Source organism: Tasmannia lanceolata, unplaced genomic scaffold, assembly GCF_043159265.1.
Source record: "Tasmannia lanceolata isolate RefF3 unplaced genomic scaffold, GAP_Taslan_0.1 ptg000029l, whole genome shotgun sequence".
Lineage (NCBI taxonomy): Eukaryota > Viridiplantae > Streptophyta > Magnoliopsida > Canellales > Winteraceae > Tasmannia > Tasmannia lanceolata.
The window spans coordinates 7,956,946-7,977,132 of record NW_027518706.1 but is presented as its reverse complement, the minus strand read 5'-3'; the positions used below and the strand labels follow the sequence as shown (position 1 = coordinate 7,977,132).

The 20,187-nt window shown below is 37.3% G+C and overlaps 1 protein-coding gene across 1 annotated transcript in view; it reads left to right on the top strand.

Moving 5' to 3' along the window:
• Positions 1-448: 448 nt before the first annotated feature.
• The window catches only part of LOC143859123 (FG-GAP repeat-containing protein), a 43,838-nt gene continuing 24,099 nt past the window's right edge, over positions 449-20,187 (top strand). The window contains exons 1-5 of the mRNA XM_077369805.1: positions 449-624; positions 2,585-2,743; positions 6,793-7,044; positions 7,481-7,600; positions 12,198-12,278. Coding sequence (XP_077225920.1) covers positions 562-624; positions 2,585-2,743; positions 6,793-7,044; positions 7,481-7,600; positions 12,198-12,278 — 675 coding nt within the window. The 5' untranslated portion in view covers positions 449-561. The remainder of the gene's footprint in view (positions 625-2,584; positions 2,744-6,792; positions 7,045-7,480; positions 7,601-12,197; positions 12,279-20,187) is intronic.

Sequence of the window (20,187 nt, the reverse complement as noted above, 5' to 3'; positions counted from 1 at the left end):
AATACAACCCAAAACCCGTCCAGAATTTGAAAAATCTAGAAAACCGAAGTTTCTTTTGTCGAAAAATCCCCCAAACCAATAATTTCCCCTTCTCTCTTTTCAATCACCACTTCGTGATTACCAGCAAGTTATCCCTATACCCGGGTCAACCTGACCCAACCCGAACCGAACTGGGAAATCGGGTCAGGATCAGGCTGGGAGAATAATATTTGGGTTGAGTCAGATTAGGCACTGCTGGGTTCAGAGTCAGGTCGGGTTCGGGTTCGCAGATTAGAGTTGGGTTCGGGCTGGCTTCAACCGACCCAAACCCACCCGAGTTGCACCCTCACTAGAAGGGCTGGACAGTGGAAAAAAAGGGGGTGAATACATTACTTCCCTAACTGGCCCATCCATTGTGGGACCCTTCATCAAATAGGTTACAGATCTCAAGTCCGCCTCATAAGACTTGTGGACTCAGAAAGCTTTATTAATCCGATTTCATAGGTCTTGTTTTCCCTTTCTCTGTAATACCAAAAAATTCACCCTCTTTTCATAGTGATTCAGGAAAGAGAGGGACGAATCATGAGAAAGCGAGACTTGGGTATTCTGCTATTGTCTGCGTTTGCTATTTTCTTCTCCCTTCAGGTATGTATAAACTCCTTTTTTTTTTATAAATTAGCAGTACCCTTATTGGGTTTTCTTCTTTTTCTATGGTAGAATGAATATTTCATGCCTATATGAGTATTGGGTTTTTGTGCTATGTGTTTCTCCATGATAACTTAGACCTTTATTGGGTTTTCTTCTTTTTCTATGGTAGAATGAATATTTCATGCCTATATGAGTATTGGGTTTTTGTGCTATGTTTTTCTCCGTGATAACTTAGACCCTTATTGGGTTTTCTTCTTTTTCTATGGTAGAATGAATATTTCATGCCTATATGAGTATTGGGTTTTTGTGCTATGTTTTTCTCCTTGATAACTTAGACCCTTATTGGGTTTTCTTCTTTTTCTATGGTAGAATGAATATTTCATGCCTATAAGAGTATTGGGTTTTTGGGCTATATTCTTCTCCTTGATAACTTAGAAGTAAACCCTCTTGGGGTGTTTTACTTTTTTTTTTCTATTGTAGAATGAATTTCCTGCCTCTCTGAGTAGTGGGTTTTCTGGTTGTGTTCTTTGATGGTTATTAAGGTTATGTTTGGAAGCCATGAATTTTTTTTCCCATTTATCCAGTGGTGGGAGAGGGGCAATGAGGGTGAGGAGTGAGAGAATTGAGAGGGCATGGGTGAAAAGACAGTGAAAAGTTGCTAAAAAACAGGAAAAAGAAAAACTCTACTCAAAATAGACTTTTATTTGGATTGCAGGAAGTTTATGAAAAAGTTTGGAAAGGAAAAATATTTCTAAAATTTCCTACTTTTTTCCAAACCAAAAAATATAATTTGCACCAAATTTATTCAATTTTTTTTTTAAAGACCTTGAATTTATGACGATGTCCTCTAAATCAACCATAACATATTATTTCCCCCTAAATTATGGGAAGAACAATTTTTTCCAGACAATAAAAAATCCATCAGGAATATTTTTTATTCCAATCCAAACAGGGCCTTAGCACCATCCCCTCACTCATGCCTTCTCAAGTCTGTACCTTTCCCAATCTTTCTACCCCTTTTCACCACCTGGCAAACTAATATTTCCTGAAAAATAGTTTCACGGTTGCCAAACATGGTCCGAGTAACATTAACTTCAACCTTCCGTTGACCCCACATTGTTGATCATGTGACTACTCTGAATTAGGGTTAGTTCGTAGTCTTTTAAGTACTGTAACCAGTCTTTGGCTCCTCGTTTTCTGATGTACTTGTATTTGATGGAACTCGAAATAAGTTGGCATCAACACTGTTTTTTTCCCCTCTCGGTTATGAACTGTCGAACTTGTCCTCACGTTGTATTCAGTCTTCTGGTTAATTTTCCTCATTGTGTTCTTCAACTCTGAAAATGGAGTTGTTTTTGAGATCAGACGGTGCCCTCGGTCTTCTTGAAAATCACATTGAGGATATTCATTTTAAACATTTTTGGAATACATCAATTTAACCCATCAAAATTTCTTATGCATTTAATGATAATCATTAAGCACATAAGAATGGGTTTAAAGGACAACTAGGTGCATAGTAATAAACATACTTACCCACCTAGGGCAAAAGAGATGTCTAAGAAAGGATTGTATCGTGGCCTGCCACTCAAGTATGTTGCGCTTTCTAAAGATGGTGTATTTTTTTTTTCTTATATATATTTTTTGAATTTTCTTAGACCAATCTACGCGCTTTTGGAGTTCTTTCTTGCCTCACTTAAGTCATGGCCTCGTTCGTTATGGTTTTATGATATTTATGTTATGCCATTCTCGGCAAGGATTTTAGTTAAAGTGGTTCTCAAATTTCCCTGATTCATTTCCCAATGTTACAACAAATTAAAATGCATAACTGAGCAGTCAAACAGCCATTTATTCCATAAATAGCTCTTAGAAAGTTATATATTTATATTGTGTGTGAAATATATGTAAGTTGTGATTCTCTTTTTCTTTGAGTTAATTATGATCGACTTTTCATTTTCAGCATGGAGGTGATTTCTCCTTCAAGGAAGCATGGTTTCATCTCTCAGATGACTACCCAATCAAATATGAAGCTGAGCGACTCCCCCCACCAATTGTAGCTGATCTAAATGGTGATGGAAGAAGTGAAATTCTTGTAGCAACTCATGATGCCAAAATTCAGGTGACTTAATAGTTGGTTTGCATAGCTCAATACGACAATGTTTTGAGTCTTTTGAGGTTTTGACCCAGGACATGTTGGTTCATTGTTGAGACCTTAATACTTGTTGGACCGCATTTGGTCAATCAGTTTTTTGTGGGGTCTCTACATGTTTAAAATTAAGTAGGTGTACTCTGCTACCCAATTTAACAGTATAACCTATGTATGAGTTGCTTTAAATTTGAATCACAAGCAACGTTGCCACGTGCACAGATAAAGAAAATATAAACAATAGAAGAGTGATTGAAGAGGACGTAATCAAGTTTCAAAATTACAAGAAGATTATGAGTTTGGCATACAATTCCAACTTTTGAGATTTGTGTATTTTGTTCTGAGATTAGCAGTTTGTTAGTTTTCAAATTTCCTTTTTGACGAAATGGGATATTCAGCAACAGCACTGGAAATGTTGAGCTGCTTTAGTTCCCTGAATATGGGGAGGAACCGTAGGTAGGAAGGAGTCATCCTTCAGTAAGCCTACACCATTATGCGTATTTCCCTCTACCCAAATATTGTAGGCACCAGTTCCGAGAGAAGCTAAATCTTGGTACCGGGGTTTCAGTTTCAAATCATTTTAGTAACTGTCAGTTACAGCACAAGTGAGACCATTCTGCCCACATTGTCCTGAAATCCAAATTCCCGTGGATTGCTATATTGCATCAGTACGGGTATGAGTGTCAGAATCCGACACGGGTATCGAGTGTTGGATTCGGAAAACCTCAAAAGGAAAGATTTGTGGATTCGCCAAAATATCTTAATCATTTATCGCATTTTAATTTTTTACATAATAATATAGTTATAACAAGTAATATATTGGAAGTTTAATTCATTAAGTAAATGCAATGCTTTATTTCCTTATAAAAAACTTACTATTACTCTATTAGAACGTGCAAACTCAGAACATATGGTAATTGTAAAGTTATGGTAGTACTATTCAGAAAAAAATAGATAAAAGAGATCTAGAAGTGTCGCAACAAATTGTTAAGTATTGGAATCTTACACTTGCCCGACACTTAGCCCGTCCAAAAGAATCCATGTAACATGAGTGGATTGGCTTTGTTAGTCCATCAAAATCTAGTCTCAACTAACCACTGAGAGCAACCAAAATATCTCTGAATCTAGTGTTATGGCTAGTGTCATTGAACGTAGGTTAAGGGAAGAAGTAAATAGAAAGCTGCTTCCTGCTGTCAACCTAAATCTATTGGACTATTCTGAGTACGGCTCTTTGTGGATGTTTCTTCTTAAATGATGAGAATAAGAAATAAGAAAATTGGGATAAGACGCAAGGGATAAGAATAAAAGGAACTGAAGGGGATTATATATATATATATATATATATATATATATATATATATATATATATATATATATATATATATATATAGAGTTAAGTGAAGCTACACATACGTGTAGCTAACTTAGCTACACCGACGGCTTAAAATACAGTGGGCCCACATTATTTGGGTGATCCAAACCATTCATTTGATAGGACCTCACATTGATAGGGTGTGCCCAAAAAATCAGCTCCATTGGATGATCTCAACCCTTCAAACTGTGGAGGCAAAAATGGACAGATTTGTGAAGGTTTTTACACATCCATTTTTGCCTCCACAAATCGTAGGGTTGGGATGATCCTATGGAGCTGATTTTTTGGGCACACCCTATCTATGTGAGGGCCCATCAAATGGATGGTTTGCATCACCCAAACAATGTGGGGCCCACTGTATTTTAAGCCGTCGGTGTAGCTAAGTTAGCTACACGTATGTGTAGCTACACTTTTCTCATATATATATATATATATATATATATATATATATATATATATATATATATATATATATATAGTAAAAGCACTGCACAAGGCGAACTGAAAAAAACGAAGAGCAAAAAGAAAGGTAAAACACTGAAAAGGCTACAAATTAGGCAACTTTGCCAGACCAACGATTCTGTGCAAGACACCAAAATTGGCCAATTGATCGGCCAAACTATTTCCTTCTCTTTGGATACGTGAGGAGGAGTAATCATCAGTCCTCAACAAGTCAAACATCTCTCTAAAAACTAACCTAAACCTCTAAGAAGATGAGGAGTATGAGAAAGAATATAAACTATTAAAGTGTTCAACTTAATCACAAGGAGAGCATTTCTTACAAAAATGCGATAGAATTTACAAAATTGTTGGGCTTCAACCCCTTAATAAATTTGGACCATGCATTTATGACCAAGATAAGTGTAGCAGCAGATTGTCAGCTCTGAGACAAGTGAGTCATTGGAGTGCAACTGTTACTTCCCTACTTCTTCACACCATTAATTAATTCCATAACAAAACTAAACAACAAACTGAATATAGAAGGAATTGCCATTGCAAGAATGAATATTCCAGAAAGTAGAAGAGACTTCAAAAGTAACTGCCACTGGTAAATGTAGCAGAGATTTAAAAAAAAAAAGAGGTGATGAATCTGAATTAGAATAACATCCTCAATTATATATTTCTCTTTTCGGCAGAATCATTATCCTTGTTGTATTTGTCCTTATATTATAATTCTCATTGTAATTACAAGCATGTGCACTTGCTCTGACATGATCATCACCACCACCATGAGCAATGCCATTAGGTGTGGTTATGGACTTTGTGGTAATGATGTGGCCCGCTACTTATCATTAACCTTAAGATTATAAGGTTCAATTTGAGGAACTTCACTTTCATGATTCACTTGTAGCTCTAGGTGTTTGTACGACTTCCGTGTCTTTATCCTTTCACTTTGTCAACCATCCATGCGTGGTTTTTTCTTGTCTTCTATCAATAATCTTAATGGATCATCCTACTTGTTATGTTCAAGTCAATTAGTGTTATGTGGCATGGATTCTTTAAATTTATGGATCAATCACGTGTCGATGCATTTTAACACAGATTCACGTAGGACATGATTCGATTATGATGTGATTCAGTCATCCTCCCCATTAGATTTTTTTTTCTATTGGACTATTGGACATCGTTATATTTTCTTTTAGGTAATATTTTATCAGATTTATCTGCATTTTATCTATCCTAGATGTGGGGGATGCCCACATCAGTGTATGGACCACCGTACCCATCTTTTTTGGCCCACGTACCCTTTTAAAACCCATCTTTTATAGTCTTTTACGCTAGCCCACTTAGCTTTACTCCCGATTGGCTAAAATCCCTACTTATATCCTAACCCCTCGGTCGACACCAACGTCCCCCCCCCCCCCCCCCCCCCCCCCCACATCCCCTTTCTCCCTTCTTTCTCTTCTGACCTTCCCTCTTCACTATACCTTTGCCACTTCTCCTTTTCTCCCTTCTCCATTCACCTTCAACCATGAACCATCCATTTCGTCAACTTTCTCCCTTCTTAAATTCTTCTCTCCCACTCTCCTGCTTTTTTATTTGTCACTTTTTTGTTGTCAAATTCCCCCCTCCCCCGTCTTCCCCCTTTTTTCCTCCCCTTCCCTTCGTCACCCTTCTCGGTTGGGTTTTTTATACCGCCCCCTTGGTTGGGTTCATAAACCGCTCCCCCTTGGTTGGGCTCAGAAACCATCCCATTAGTGCTCAAAAAAAAAAGAGAAGAAAAGAGAAATCTGAATAATATGCACTAACATTGAATTTCCTTTAGGAAAATCACAAATGGTCATTTAATGGGTTGGCTGAATCAGCATGGTAATCTAAAACCTTGTTCTGTGCCTAAGCATTAACTTCTGGAAAATCTTGTACCAAATCCAATTTCTTTGAGTCGGCTCCTCTTCTTAGTTTAAATTAGAGTATGCTGCTAAATCATCTTTATGGAAATCTTCTTAGGTTTGAAATTGTTTTAGAACTGATTTATCAGAAGTATAGTATGAACTGGTTTTCTATACGGATTCCCAGTAAAGATAGCATCTATTTTTCCATTTTCCCTCACAGTTATTCCTTTTCTGTGGTCAACAGCACGGTGATGCTTTGTTCCTTTGCCGACTTCTTATCCTCATTATAATTTTTAGAATTTGATGTGATGTCATAGGTTTTGGAGCCCCATGAAAGGCACGCAGATGAAGGATTTAGTGAAGCACGTTTGCAAGCAGAGGTGTCCTTATTGCCTGACAAAATTCGCATTTCATCTGGGAGACGTCCTGTTGCTATGGCTGCGGGTGTCGTTGACCGAACTCACAAGCATGGAGAAATAAAGAAGCAAGTTTTGGTTGTTGTGACATCAGGTTGGTCCGTGATGTGTTTTGATCACAATCTCAAAAAGCTCTGGGAAAATAATTTACAGGTATGTCCAGCATGCAGACTCCTTCCATATCCAAAAAGTCTGCAGACTCTTTCCATAAGGCCCTGTTTGGATTGCAAGAAAAACAATTCTGATGGAAAAATTTTCTCTGTAATTTTTTTTCTTCTTTCCACGATTCAGAGGCCGTAACATGATCATGGTTAATTTAGAGGAATATCATCATAAATTGAAGGTCTCTCTAAATAAAAATTGCGCATGTTGGTTAAGTTGTTTTTTTTTTCATGGGTGAAAAAAGTAGCCTATTTTACATTTTTTTCCCTTTCCAAACTTTTCCACAAAATTCCAGCAATCCAAACAAGGCCTAGCAAAAAGTTTTGTAAGATCATATTGTTCATTTGTCAGAAAGTAGTAAACTCAGCTATGCTTAGGCTTTCTTATGGTTCTTAAAATGCACTTACCCATTTCTACTTTTTGACAGGAGGATTTTCCACATGGTGCTCATCATAGGGAGATAGCAATATCTATAAGCAATTACACATTGAAGCATGGGGATGCAGGCCTGGTTATTGTTGGAGGAAGGATGGAAATGCAACCACATGTATATTTCTCATTCATCTTTGCATTAATATTAATATTTTATCATTTTTATAGCTCACGTAACATGTTTTCTCATTAATTCTTTAAATGATACTTAAATTTTACTCGCCAAGCAATTTAGGATTTGTCTCACTCTAAGTCTTCTGTGACCAGATATTGTACCATATCTCAGGACATCCTTCAAGTTTGCACATGATCAAATGATGCTTGAACTAAAAATGTGGTGGCATTATTCTTTTGGGAGAAGCTTCTAATGACAAGAGAAAATTGGGATACTAATTTGTTAGGAATGCAATTTCTTCTATATTATAAATTAACTATAAAAAAATTAAGTCACTGCCTTTATATGCAACATCCATTACTATTGAACCCAGTTGTCAAAAGATGTTTTAGAATTAGTTATGTAGATATTCTATATGATTTTTTTTTTGAATGGTAATGAATCATCAATAGGAAAGAAAGAATGTACAAAACTGACTGAGGAGGTCGGCTACGAAAAGAGAAAAAGGCAAGAATAAAAAAGGCACTGGCTAAAACAATATAAGCAACATCTATCACGATGGAAGTCAAAAAGTTCTAATTCCGTTCTCACAACTCCTTCCCTGGCCAATCAATCTGCATCCGAATTTGCCGATCTTTTCACGTGCTGGAAAGATAGTCCAAATTCCCCTGCAACTCAACTCAACTCAATTAAGCCTTTGTCCCAAACTAGTTGGCGTCGGTCAACTTCCATTCAATCTCGTCAATCCGTCTCTCAAATCTCCAAGGGTGCGGACAACTTCCATTCAACCATCTGATTACATTTAGGGAGTCTCCCTTCACTATCACCCTCTCCAAGTCTTGTTGCTTGACCCACTTGATACCCTGAAGAACCGCTTTGACCTCAGCTTCATTAGAATCTGCAATCCCTAGAGGTCCAGAGAAGGCCCGAAGTGTAGCACCATCTGCATCTCTAAGAAAACAAAGCTCGGTCCATCACTTGGCTCGGATAGAGCAAGTGATTCATAGGTGGTATCCTCCCCCATTCTATATGATAATATGAATATTATATCGATGCAAGTTTGGTATTATAGAATTATGTAATGTCTTGAGTCACAACAAATTGCATGAGTGAGCTTATAAATTGTCATGTCTTCTATACATGGCTGAACAGATGAAAACAATATCATGTAAGAGACCATGTGGAATGTGATCAATATCTATGGAAAGGGAAAATGCCTCTTAGATCAATTGGATCTCATCTAGTTCTAGAACACTTTATGAAATATCCCTGAATATAGACTGGTGAAAGAGATGGTCATTACAATAAGTGGGAGGCATGGTAGGTTGTGGATTCCCTGCTTGGTACAAAACCTATTGATTCAAGTTGGTAAATATGGACGATTTGGCTACGGAGAGATTACAAAAAGTGAGCTGAACTGTAGTAAAATGTTTCTCATTGAAGAAGTATGAATTCTCAAGATATCTTACGTTTCTAGAACAATGATTCCTAAATATACTACAAAAGAGGCTACAGAGGGCAAGTCCGTTACAAACAATTGATGCTTGGAAACTCGTGCACGATGCATGGATTATCACAACTGGCTGATCATTGTAGGAATTACTTTTCAAGATGTACTACACCTTGAGGGAATTAAGTCCATTCACATTGTTATTGTGGTGCTTGATAATCTCAATTATGGGCTATATTTGCTGTATATGTAAATTCCATTGATGAGTATGAAGAGTTCAACTCAAGCATAATTTTTTTTTCAGGTCTATTTTTTTCAGCTGTCTCTATTGCTTCAAACCAGGGTTTTAATACCTGGGTTCAAGCCTACGAAGATCCAATTTGTATTGATTGAGATGGGGTTCTTGGTGTCAAATGTATTAGAAAGAAGAACTATGCTTGGCTCTCAAATTGGTTGTGGAGTTTAGTATCCCAACCAGAGACCTCTGGTGAAGAACCATCATGGACAAATACCAAAAACTAGGGTTTACTTTCTTCTTGAGGAATAGCATCCATCTTTTGGCTAGAATTCAATAATTTAGGGTCTATATCTCTTATTTGGAAGCTTAGGCTATTTGGTCTTCTGATCAACCTGGTCAGTTCTCTATCAAGTCTTTCTACTCCATGTTAACTGTTATGGGCTTTGTACCCTATGGCATCAAAAAAAAAAAACTGTTATGGGCTTTGTGAAAAACTACCCATGTAATTGGAATCTCAATCCCTCCCCTTGGATGGTTGCCTTTTGGTTTTTATCCTTGCACGACAAACATTCTTATTAAGAGCATCACCAAAAAGAAGGATTTGCCAGATGACACTGTGTAAGTTCCGTGGCCACTCTCAGGAAACCTCAACGCCTGTTTTTATTTGGTTTGGCAGAAATATGATAATATTTTTTGGCTTGTTTAATGGGGTATAAGCCTATGATGGACTTTTTTGATCTGTGTGAGTTATGGAGAGGTGGAGGAGACCAATGGTTTCAATTCACCATGCTGTCCCAAGAAGTGATGCTCTTAATAATTTAAGTTCTTCATCATGATAATTTAAGTTCATCTGATAATTTAAGTTCTTCATCATGGGTGTCGTCTTTTACTTTGGCATGATGCGTTTGGTTTCCCGAAATTTCTCCATGTTGTTTTCCACCAAATTTGAGGCTTTTGGTCTACATTAGACACCTTCTAGTTGATTGTTGGAATTCTAGTTGACGCCACGTAGCCCCCAACCAATCTTTTTCACCACAGTCAAATTTTGGACATAACTCGATCCATCTGTCTCATCAAAGTATCTATTTGTCTTTTTAGGGGGCATCAACGGTTTCAAAGCATTGATTTATTTTTGCTCAACCTCCACAAAATTTTCGCGTCCATAATTCCTTGCAGCCATGGTACTAAATATAAGCCCCAAGATAATGCTTGCTTGGCTGGTACAATATGACGGAAGATTGGAAGTAGAGCAGAAATTTCATTCTTTAAATTCATTTTGTTGCAAAATATACATATTATTTTATTGCGATGTTCCGATACAATTGTACTATGAGCCTATGACCGGTCATTTAATCTTGGGGGAATGGAACTATGGATGATGATGTCACACTAGGAGATCCTGAACTCACTCAGAGCTTTTGACAAGAAAAAAGAAAAATATTGGAAGAGCAACAGGAATTGGTACCACCTTCAAATCATTTTGTTGGAGGTCACAATTTGGTTGGCCCTAGCTTTCACTCAGCTTTGTAAAAGAAAACAACAAACTTATTTGATGAAAATGGCGAAATATGGTTGTCTCTACAAGCTCATGATAAGGCTTCAGGAAAGAACCAAAAACCATAGATTTGTTTAAAATAGGGATTTTTGATGCATATCGACTTTTTCATTTGGCCTTTTTTGTCTGGGTTATCAAATTTCTTGTTTCTGTTCCAAATTACAGAAGAGACTTCTAAAAATTATGTCCGGAATACCATTAGCAAAAATGACCGGAATGAAACGAAATTGGTAACGATAGTATCTTTAACACCAATACAATGTCTTCTGTATGGAGATGGTGGTTCTCCCAAGAGGACTTGTATTCTTTAGATTGGAGACCTTGAGGGAAGAGCTTTTCAGTTAGCCCTTTACAAATGGTCTTTGATTAATGTCCGTGTATAATGTCTTCTCAGTAGCTACATTGGGTTGGGAAGTGAAAATTCTGTGAGAATTAGAAACACAACTTAAGATGACAATGTAGGAAACGAGAATTCATTAGCTTGGGAAATGGAAGAGACATTCATTTGGGAAATGCCTGGTATAGTACGATAGAAACAAAAATGGAGGTATCAAAATTCCAGGAAACACTTCTAAAATTCCTGTGAAACCCATGTCCATATTGAGACATCACATGTAAGATGGGATATTAATAACCTTTGTAAAATTATTTGGAATCCATAGTGAAAATGGATTCTATTACCCGTGGGTATGACAGATTCTTTAATTTTTTGGTCAAAGTGTAAATCTACTCAAAATAATCCAGTGAAGTAGAAAATAAATTGAGTGCTGAAGTGGAAGTTTAAGGATTAAGATAAGTCTCCAAACTTAACTATCAGATATGTTTTGAAAGTTATCTATCGTGAAAAAAATAATCAGAGAGACCAAAAAACTTTTAGTTATGCAACATGATTGAAACATGTGTACGTTACGGAGGGCTGAAGTTTTTGTTGTTGAGAACAACTTGCAGTCATGCAGAAAGTTGTTACTGAAATTTGAAGAAAATGTTGCCTTTCTTTCTGTTTTAAAAGAAAAGCTAGAAATTCCATCAAACTGTATTATTTTTTCCATTTCGTTTGTTTTCATGTTATACATGTAGCTCTAAATGTTGATTTTATATGTTGTTTATCCAACCACAATTGCTTCAGAAAGAATTATGCACAAAAGGGTTCAATTTTAAACTTTTGGCTTATTTATTTTTCCACCCATCACATTCCTGTACTGTGGTATTGCGTGTAAATAGTGGGAATGCATCCCTACTGAACTTCAATATTTTGATATGTTTATATATATATATTTTTTGAAAATTATAAATTTAAAATTTTGTAACCCCCTTTTGATTATACTGACAATTTTGAAACATCTGACCTTTCTAGCTTTACATGGACCCATTTGAAGAATCAGAGATGGCAGAGAAAAATGCTGAACAACACAGAAGAAGTGCGAATGAGAAAGAGGTATGTGCCTTATGTGTAGCAGAAATTGGATGCAATTATTTTCGTTTTATTCCGTATATTCACCTTTATGACATACATGTCATTATTACTGCAGAGTGACACTTCCATGTAGGCTTATCGGTTAGGCCCCATTTCTTTTGATGTAAAATGGGCGTCAAAACAAATTTTACACCCATTTTAAAACTAAAATATGTGCATAAAATTTGTTTTATGTCCATTTTACGTTGAATGAAACGAAGCCTTAATGTATCTTACTGTCTTCTCTTGACAAGTTCTTTCTTTACATTCAAATAATAGGTGGTTGACGATGCTAAAGATAAGATTTAAAAGAATGACGTTTTCCAAAAACTTGTATTTGAGGATCCTTGTAATTACTCCTATTATCTTCACATTTTATAAACGTAGCCCATTCTTTAGATGGGCCATGGCAAGGGTCCTATATTATAACAATTGGGATGGGTTGAATTGATGAGTTTCGGGTACATCATTCCACATCTAATCTCATTACCATTGTATTGCATTCAAGGACGAGAATCTTATCTGTGATGTAACAATTTTTTGCATTTCTGACTGGAGTTTCCACCTATACTTTTCTGAAACAAACATCCCAGATTGTATTGAACAAACCAGTGTACTACATCCAAGGATGAGAATATTGTCTCCCATGTAACTTTTTTTTTTTTTTTTTTTTGCATTTCGTTCCGAGTTTTCACACGTTCCTGACATCACCACAGGTTCATCATTAACCAATGCTGCATGCGTGGTGCCGATGAGGAGATGGCTGATAATTTCTTTTTTCATTGTAGCTTTCTTATAGAAATATGGTGGTATGTGTTGGATTTTTTTGAACTTATGTGGGTGTTCCATGGGCACATTGGCAAGCTGATTGATTGTTAGGCTCTCTCTCTTCCCAAGAACATTGGGTGAAGATCCTTTGGAATCTTGCTTTTGTGGCATCCCTTTGGCTTGCTTGGAAGGAAAGGAATCAAGGAATCTTCAAATGGACCTCGAGACTGATGCATGCCATTTTTTGGGGGATTCTTAGTACCATGGTGTGTTGGGCTAGCTGGACTATGGGGTTCATGTGTGTGTTGGAGAATGATCTTTAGGCTGCTTGGGGAGTTGACCATTGCAATTTTTTTCTCATGAACGACCAGCCTCTAGGTGGTCATCTCCGCGTCCTGGACCTCTAAAAAGCTTAATTTTGGGGGATTTAGCTTAGGGAATTCCAGACATGCTGACACCAGTTGAATTTTGATGGGTCATGATGGGGATATTAGTTTGTGTTCCATAAAGTGACAAACTCTAGAGAAACTTGGGTTCTTGTGCTTAAGACAAGTCTCTGAGCCTATAGTCTATCTATCTACTCGATGATGGATTCAAGATCAACTTTCTATCTTTCATTCCGAGTCCTCTGTTCTTTGCGGGCTTCTTCACTTCACTCATTAAAAAACCTTTCCCATGTATTCGTCTAAACTGGAACTTTAAGGACTGTTGATGAGTTATCCCTGCAAATATTCACGAAATGATCACGTACTGCCTCCCAATTGCTGAACGACGGTTCTCCCAATTTGCGCCGCTCCTGTTCCATGAGTATCTACAAATATTTGGCGTGAAGAGGTACAATCTTCCTTGCACAGTGAATTATCTCTCTGTGGCTCAGACCGCATGGCACATGACACGTCTTGATGGCGTTGATCCAATTAACACTCGTCTTTTCATTTATTATAGCCAGAGAAGTGAGGTGTAAACAATCGCACCATAGGTTGGAAATTCAACATAGCTCTCCTTTTTGTCTTGGTCAAGGGAGATGGACTCCCTTGTTTACGAGCTCTGATACCACTTCTGATGTAGAGCACACAAGCATAAGCAATGCTCCGTATTGGATTGGCAGCACTTACGATCGGATACCAGTTTAAGATTTCAATGATCAATAAACTGAAGCGAAACCGATCTAATTAATAGTGCAGCAGCAGCTCCATTCAAACTAGAGGATTATCAAAAATCAGATCAGTTGATATCAAATTCAAATTGTTCAGTTCATAACTGAACTAAATTTAGCCAGCCATGGTTTCTGTTTGCATCAAACTGAACTGAAATTTTGTGATCTACAGGCCTTTCTGTTTAGATCAGAGTTTTGAATTAGTTCAGTTGCAGTTCAAATCTGAACTAAACTCGATGGAGATTCGAACCGTTCTCAGTTTCAGCTGAAGTCTGAGCTTCATTGAAGTAGTTGCTCATGGTTTCAGACCTGATCCAAGTTTAACTGAACTAGATCTTCATGAAGTCTGAGTTTCACTCTTCGAATTTCCACAAGAGGATGCTTTCACATGGCTCTTGATTTTGAATTGGTTGATCTTAGCTTCTGATCACAGTCCTATCAAGATTATACTGAAATTAATATTCAGATCTCTGCAGCAATCAGGGAACAAGATCCTCAATTGTAGCAAGGATAAACAACGAGCAGAACGATGGTGATTCTGTCCGGATGTCGATTCTATGTAAGATCAACAGAATCTGAAACAAACTTCCGATTAAGATCTGAATTTCTATGGACCTGTTGAAGGATTTGCCTGACGGTTTTATTCTTCACATTCTTGATGAATTGCAAGATCCAATTGGAAGATTTGAGGTTCTGATTTTGTTTTGAAGTGAATCGATTCACTGTAAACCAAACAGAGGCTGTTCCGTTTACAGTGGCAGAGAAGCAACACTTGCGGCAGCACAGAGGAACTATTATGAATATATTTAAGATTAAAGACTCAAATCAATGGAGTTAAGAGTAGTGTGGCCAATGTATGTAACAGATCTGAAACATGCTTCATATTGGACATCATATCTGAACTGGATTTACAATTTACAGTTGGTTTGTTCTGATCAGATATGAATTTTGCAACCACAATCTTCTCCAAACTTAACGAATCAAGTACGAACTCAAAAATTACAACAAAATCTTATTTATAGATGTAATTTGTGGCCTCAAGTGCATCCCAACTAAGTGCGTGCTGACTCTTGACAGCTTGTGGATAGCTAAGAGACAACTCAGCATTTGATGAGGTGGTAAGAATGGGCCAACTAAGCGCCACCTCATCACTTGATGGTGTGGCAAGTCCTTGTATGCCATCCTTCTTCACATGTTGAATGTATTTCGGCTGCTACCATTCCTTAGATCCTTGCTGTGCACATGGCCAAGACTTCATTTCAGCCTTTCTGAGAGTTTTTGGTGTGCCATAAAGCACTTTATTTCTTCCTCCCTTTTATTTTGCGACTACTTTTACTCATCTCCCTCATACTCTTTGGATGAGATCCACATCGTCATCACATCTGAATTGATTGATAGCTGAGTGTGCACTTCTTCCTCCTGTCTCCTATTCTCTCTTGCATAGGCCCCATCTGGTACTTTTAATTTTCTTACTTGCTAGATGGTCTAAGGAGTTGGACTTCCTTTTCATGAGTATAATCCCATTTTTCTCTTCGTTCTTACTTCTTGCTATAATCTATTGGGGCATGATTTTGGAAAAGTAGCGTCAAACATGAGCAATTTTTTCGCTTTTTGGAATTTTTTTCATCATACTATTTTTATGACCAGAAAATGTTGCAAAAATAATTGTTTTCTCGCCCAATATATTGTATTTTGGGTGTGCATGAGAAAATATCACATAAGTAAATTACAGGCAGAGTTGAAAATATGACGTTAAAATGTTGCTTGTTGAGAAAAACCGTGTAAATGTTATTTTTGAAAAAAACAGATTTGAAGGACGGAAATGCCCTTGTGCTACGTTTTACCACTCGACCTGCCTCTTTCATGTCTTGTACTCGAAAACGGCCAAATCTTCACCACTCCGGCGATCCAAGATGAGGTTTTCCAGCAAAATTTTCCATTAATGCAGGTACGAGCTCTCTCTCTCTCTCTCTCCCCCTTACTGTCATTGATTTAAGAGAAGTAAGGTTTCATAAATGAAATTTTTTTCATAAACAGTAGTGTTGATTTCTATGCCTCTAATGTGGATTGCATTCAAAATTTTTAAAAGCTTCAGCCCTCTTCCTCCTCAAATCTTTTTCATAAACGTCTCTCTACATATTCAAAAAGGATTTCGAGCTCTCTCCCTCTCGTTCTCGAAGCCAAAACAGGTACTCGAAGCAAAAAAATAGGTTATTAAAAGCCAAAAATTACTTGGTCGAAGCCAAAAATGTGCTTCCAGTAACATTCGCCTAGGTGTTTTTCGCTTCGGTTAATTTTTTTTGGTTTCGACTTAACTTTTTTTTGGCTTCGACTAACATGTTTTTGGCTTAGACTGAAAATTTTGAATTACAGTAACATTCGCAAGAGTTTTTTTTTTTTGCTTCAACTGACATATTTTTGGTTTCGACTAAATATTTTTGGGCTTCGACTAACTTTTGTTTGCCTTCGACTAACAAGTTTTTGGCTTCGACTAAAAATTTTGAACTTTAATAGCATTAGTAATATTCGCAAGAGTTTTTTTTTTTTTGGCTTCGACTACCACTGTTTTGGCTTCGACTAAGAGTGCTGATTTCCAGTAACATTTTTGGCTCGGGCAAGAGTTTTTTTGGCTTCGACTAACATTTTTTTGACTTCGAATAACACCGTTTTGGCTTCGACTTAGATAGTTGATTTCTGGAAATATTTTTGGCTCGGGCAAGATTTTTTTTTTACTTCGACTAACATTTTTTGGCTCTGACTAACATTTTTTTGGCTTCGACTAACATCGTTTTGGCTTCGACTAAGAGTGTTGATTTCCAGTAACATTTTTGGCTCGGGCAAGAGTTATTTTGGGCTTCGACTAACATATTTTTGGCTTCGACCAACACCGTTTTAGCTTCGACTAAGAGTGTTGATTTCCAGTAACATTTTTGCCTTCGGGCTAAAACGGTGTTGGTCGAAGCTAATAATATGTTAGTCGAAGCCCAAAATAACTCTTGCCCGAGCCAAAAATGTTACTGGAAATCAACACTCTTAGTCGAAGCCAAAAAACTTATTCGAAGCAAACAAATGTTAGTCGAAGCCAAAAAAAAAATCTTGCCCGAGCCAAAAAAATTTCCAGAAATCAACACTCTTAGTCGAAGCCAAAATGGTATTAGTCGAAGCAAAAAAATATGTTAGTCGAAGCAAAAAAAAACTATTGCGAATGTTTTTGATGTTATTGGAATTCAAATTTTCTAGTCGAAGCCAAAAACGTGTTAGTCGAAGGCAAAAAAAGTTAGTCGAAGCCAAAAATCTTAGTCGAAGTCAAAAGCATGTTCGTTGAAGCCAAAAAAACTCTTGCGAATGTTACTGGAATTTAAAATTTTTAGTCGAAGCCAAAAACGTGAAGCCCAAAAAACTTTAGCCGAAGCGAAAAAATACCTAGGCGAATGTTACTGGAAGCACATTTTCGGTTTCGAGCAAGTAATTTTTGGCTTCGAATAACCTGTTTTCGCTTCGAGTACCTGTTTTGGCTTTGAGAATGAGAGGGAGAGAGCTCGAAATCCTTTTTGAATATGCAAATAGACGTTAATGAAAAAGATTTGAAGAGGAAGAGGGCTGAAAGCTTGAAAATTTTGAAAGCAATCCACATTAGAGGAATAGAAATTAACACTACTGTTTATGAAAAAATTCCATTTATGAAACCCTACTTCTCTTAAATCAATGAGAGAGAGAGAGCTCGTACCTGCATTAATGGAAAATTTTGCCGGAAAACCTCATCTTGGATCGCCGGAGTGGTGAAGATATGGTCGTTTTCGAGTGCAAGACGTGAAAGTGGCAAGATGTGAAAGAGACAAGACGTGAAAGAGGCAGGTCGAGTGGTAAAACGTAGCACAAGGGCATTTCTGTCCTTAAAATCTGTTTTTTTCAAAAATATTATTTATGCTGTTTTTTCTCAACAAGAAACATTTTAACGTCATATCTTCAACTCAGCATACCCTTCTTTTTATTGCGAATCCAAATGGTCCCCTATTGATAAATAGGGGTAACATCTTCATATAAATTTTTGAATGATTACTTTGTAACTAGCTCACCAAAGACAATAACACCAGCAATATATAGTGTCATACACTCGTACCTTCTTAAATCATGATAAGATATAACTTGATCCTCTATCTTCTATTGTGTAATGCTAAATGTTCTTTGAGTTGCATGAAGTCAATAGTACCTTTTTAAGCCACAGTTACAAAAGAAGCTATGGTTTTTGTGACTGATGGCCTGAAGTCAATAGTACCATTTTAAGCCATAGATGTGGACTGTTTGGACTCTGGATAGTTCGTAACTTGGTCCGATATGTTTTGGGCATTAAGATACATAGAGACATCCATCTGGTTGCTAGCGCTTTCACAACAAATGTATTTAGATACTGTACTAAAGCGTTGTGCAATGGAATAGGGAAAGCCTATGGACACACCTATTTCAAAGGCAGAAAGACTCAGTGATGAGTTTTGTACTAAAACTCCCTAGGAAAAAGCCCGTATGGGGCTCCCTTGGATGAAATCTTGTAAAAGTTTGTGAAAATTTCCCTTATTTCTAAATTTTTGGTGGAAATCTTGTAAATTGGCGTGAAAACGAAATTTTGGTTGAGATTTCGGAAGCTAAAAAACCGATTCATTGTGGATATCATTTCGGTTCTAGCCGAAGCCAAACGAAATTTTAAACCATGCCTACGATGACACATGGACACTTGACTCAACACTTAGACCTATTCAACACTTCTATTTGAACTAGTCAAAAGCCCCCTAAAAACCTACAAAAATTTGCTCATCCCCTCATGTTGTAAGTGCAAGGTGGTCCCTCGTGAGTCACTTTTAGGTGATTTAAACACCTGTGAGCCCTCTTGGTTCACTTACTGACTTAAGTGAATTAGAACATAATGACAACTTTACCCTCACAACACGAAAGAAAGAAAAATCACGCCTATTTGCTGGCGAATCTTACACGTGGGTCCTTCTCCATTCTCAAGCCAAATTAAAACTGGGGCTTTGGAGTTGGGTCTTTGATATATCTTTTGGTACACCTTCAGGGGCTTCTTCAGATTCATATCACGATTTTCTAGAGATTCATATCATGAGTTTCTATCTGGTACCTAGGCGTGTCATGCTTGTGCATAATCAAGGTGCCACACATGGTATTTGATCCAACAACGTCCGACTGTATTAAGAGGCTGTCGCTTGATAAAATATCAAGGGCGGCACTTTTGTCGTACCCCCATTATGTGCAGGTACGCGGGTACACCATTTAATTTCTAACACATCAAAATCTCAACAGGCACACCATATAATTTCGCACATATCACAATGTCAGAAGGTTTTCCTTTGTTGACAACTTGGCTGTAATATTCTTATTTTGTTGCATCTTCTTGCTCGGGTGATGTGGGTTTGGTTTGGTTAACTAGATTATTTAACAATATTTTGAAGACTAAGAAGATGCCTGATGAGTCGAGGAAGAGTACATTCGTACCTATTTATAAGAATAAAGGGGATATTCAGAGTTGCACCAATTAGCGGGGAATTAAGCTAATGAGTCACACTATGAAGCTTTGGGAGATGGTAATTGACCATAGACTAAGAAAATAGACTAAGGTGTCAGAGAATCAGTTTGGCTTCATGCCCGGACGATCGACTATTGAAGCTATCTTCTTGATTAGGTGGTTAATGGAGAGATTTAGAGAAAATAAAAGGGACCTTCATATGATTTTCATTGATTTGGAGAAAGCGTATGAGAGGGTTCTCATGAGTGTTATGTGGTGGGTCCTGGAAAGGAAAAAAGTGGCTACTAAATATGTTGATGTGATTAAGGATATGTACGATGGAGCAGTAACTAGTGTTGGAACCATGGATGGCACGTCTAGTGAGTTTCCAATTACAATAGGACTGCACCAAGGAGCAGCTCTAAGCCCTTATCTTTTTACGCTAGTTATGG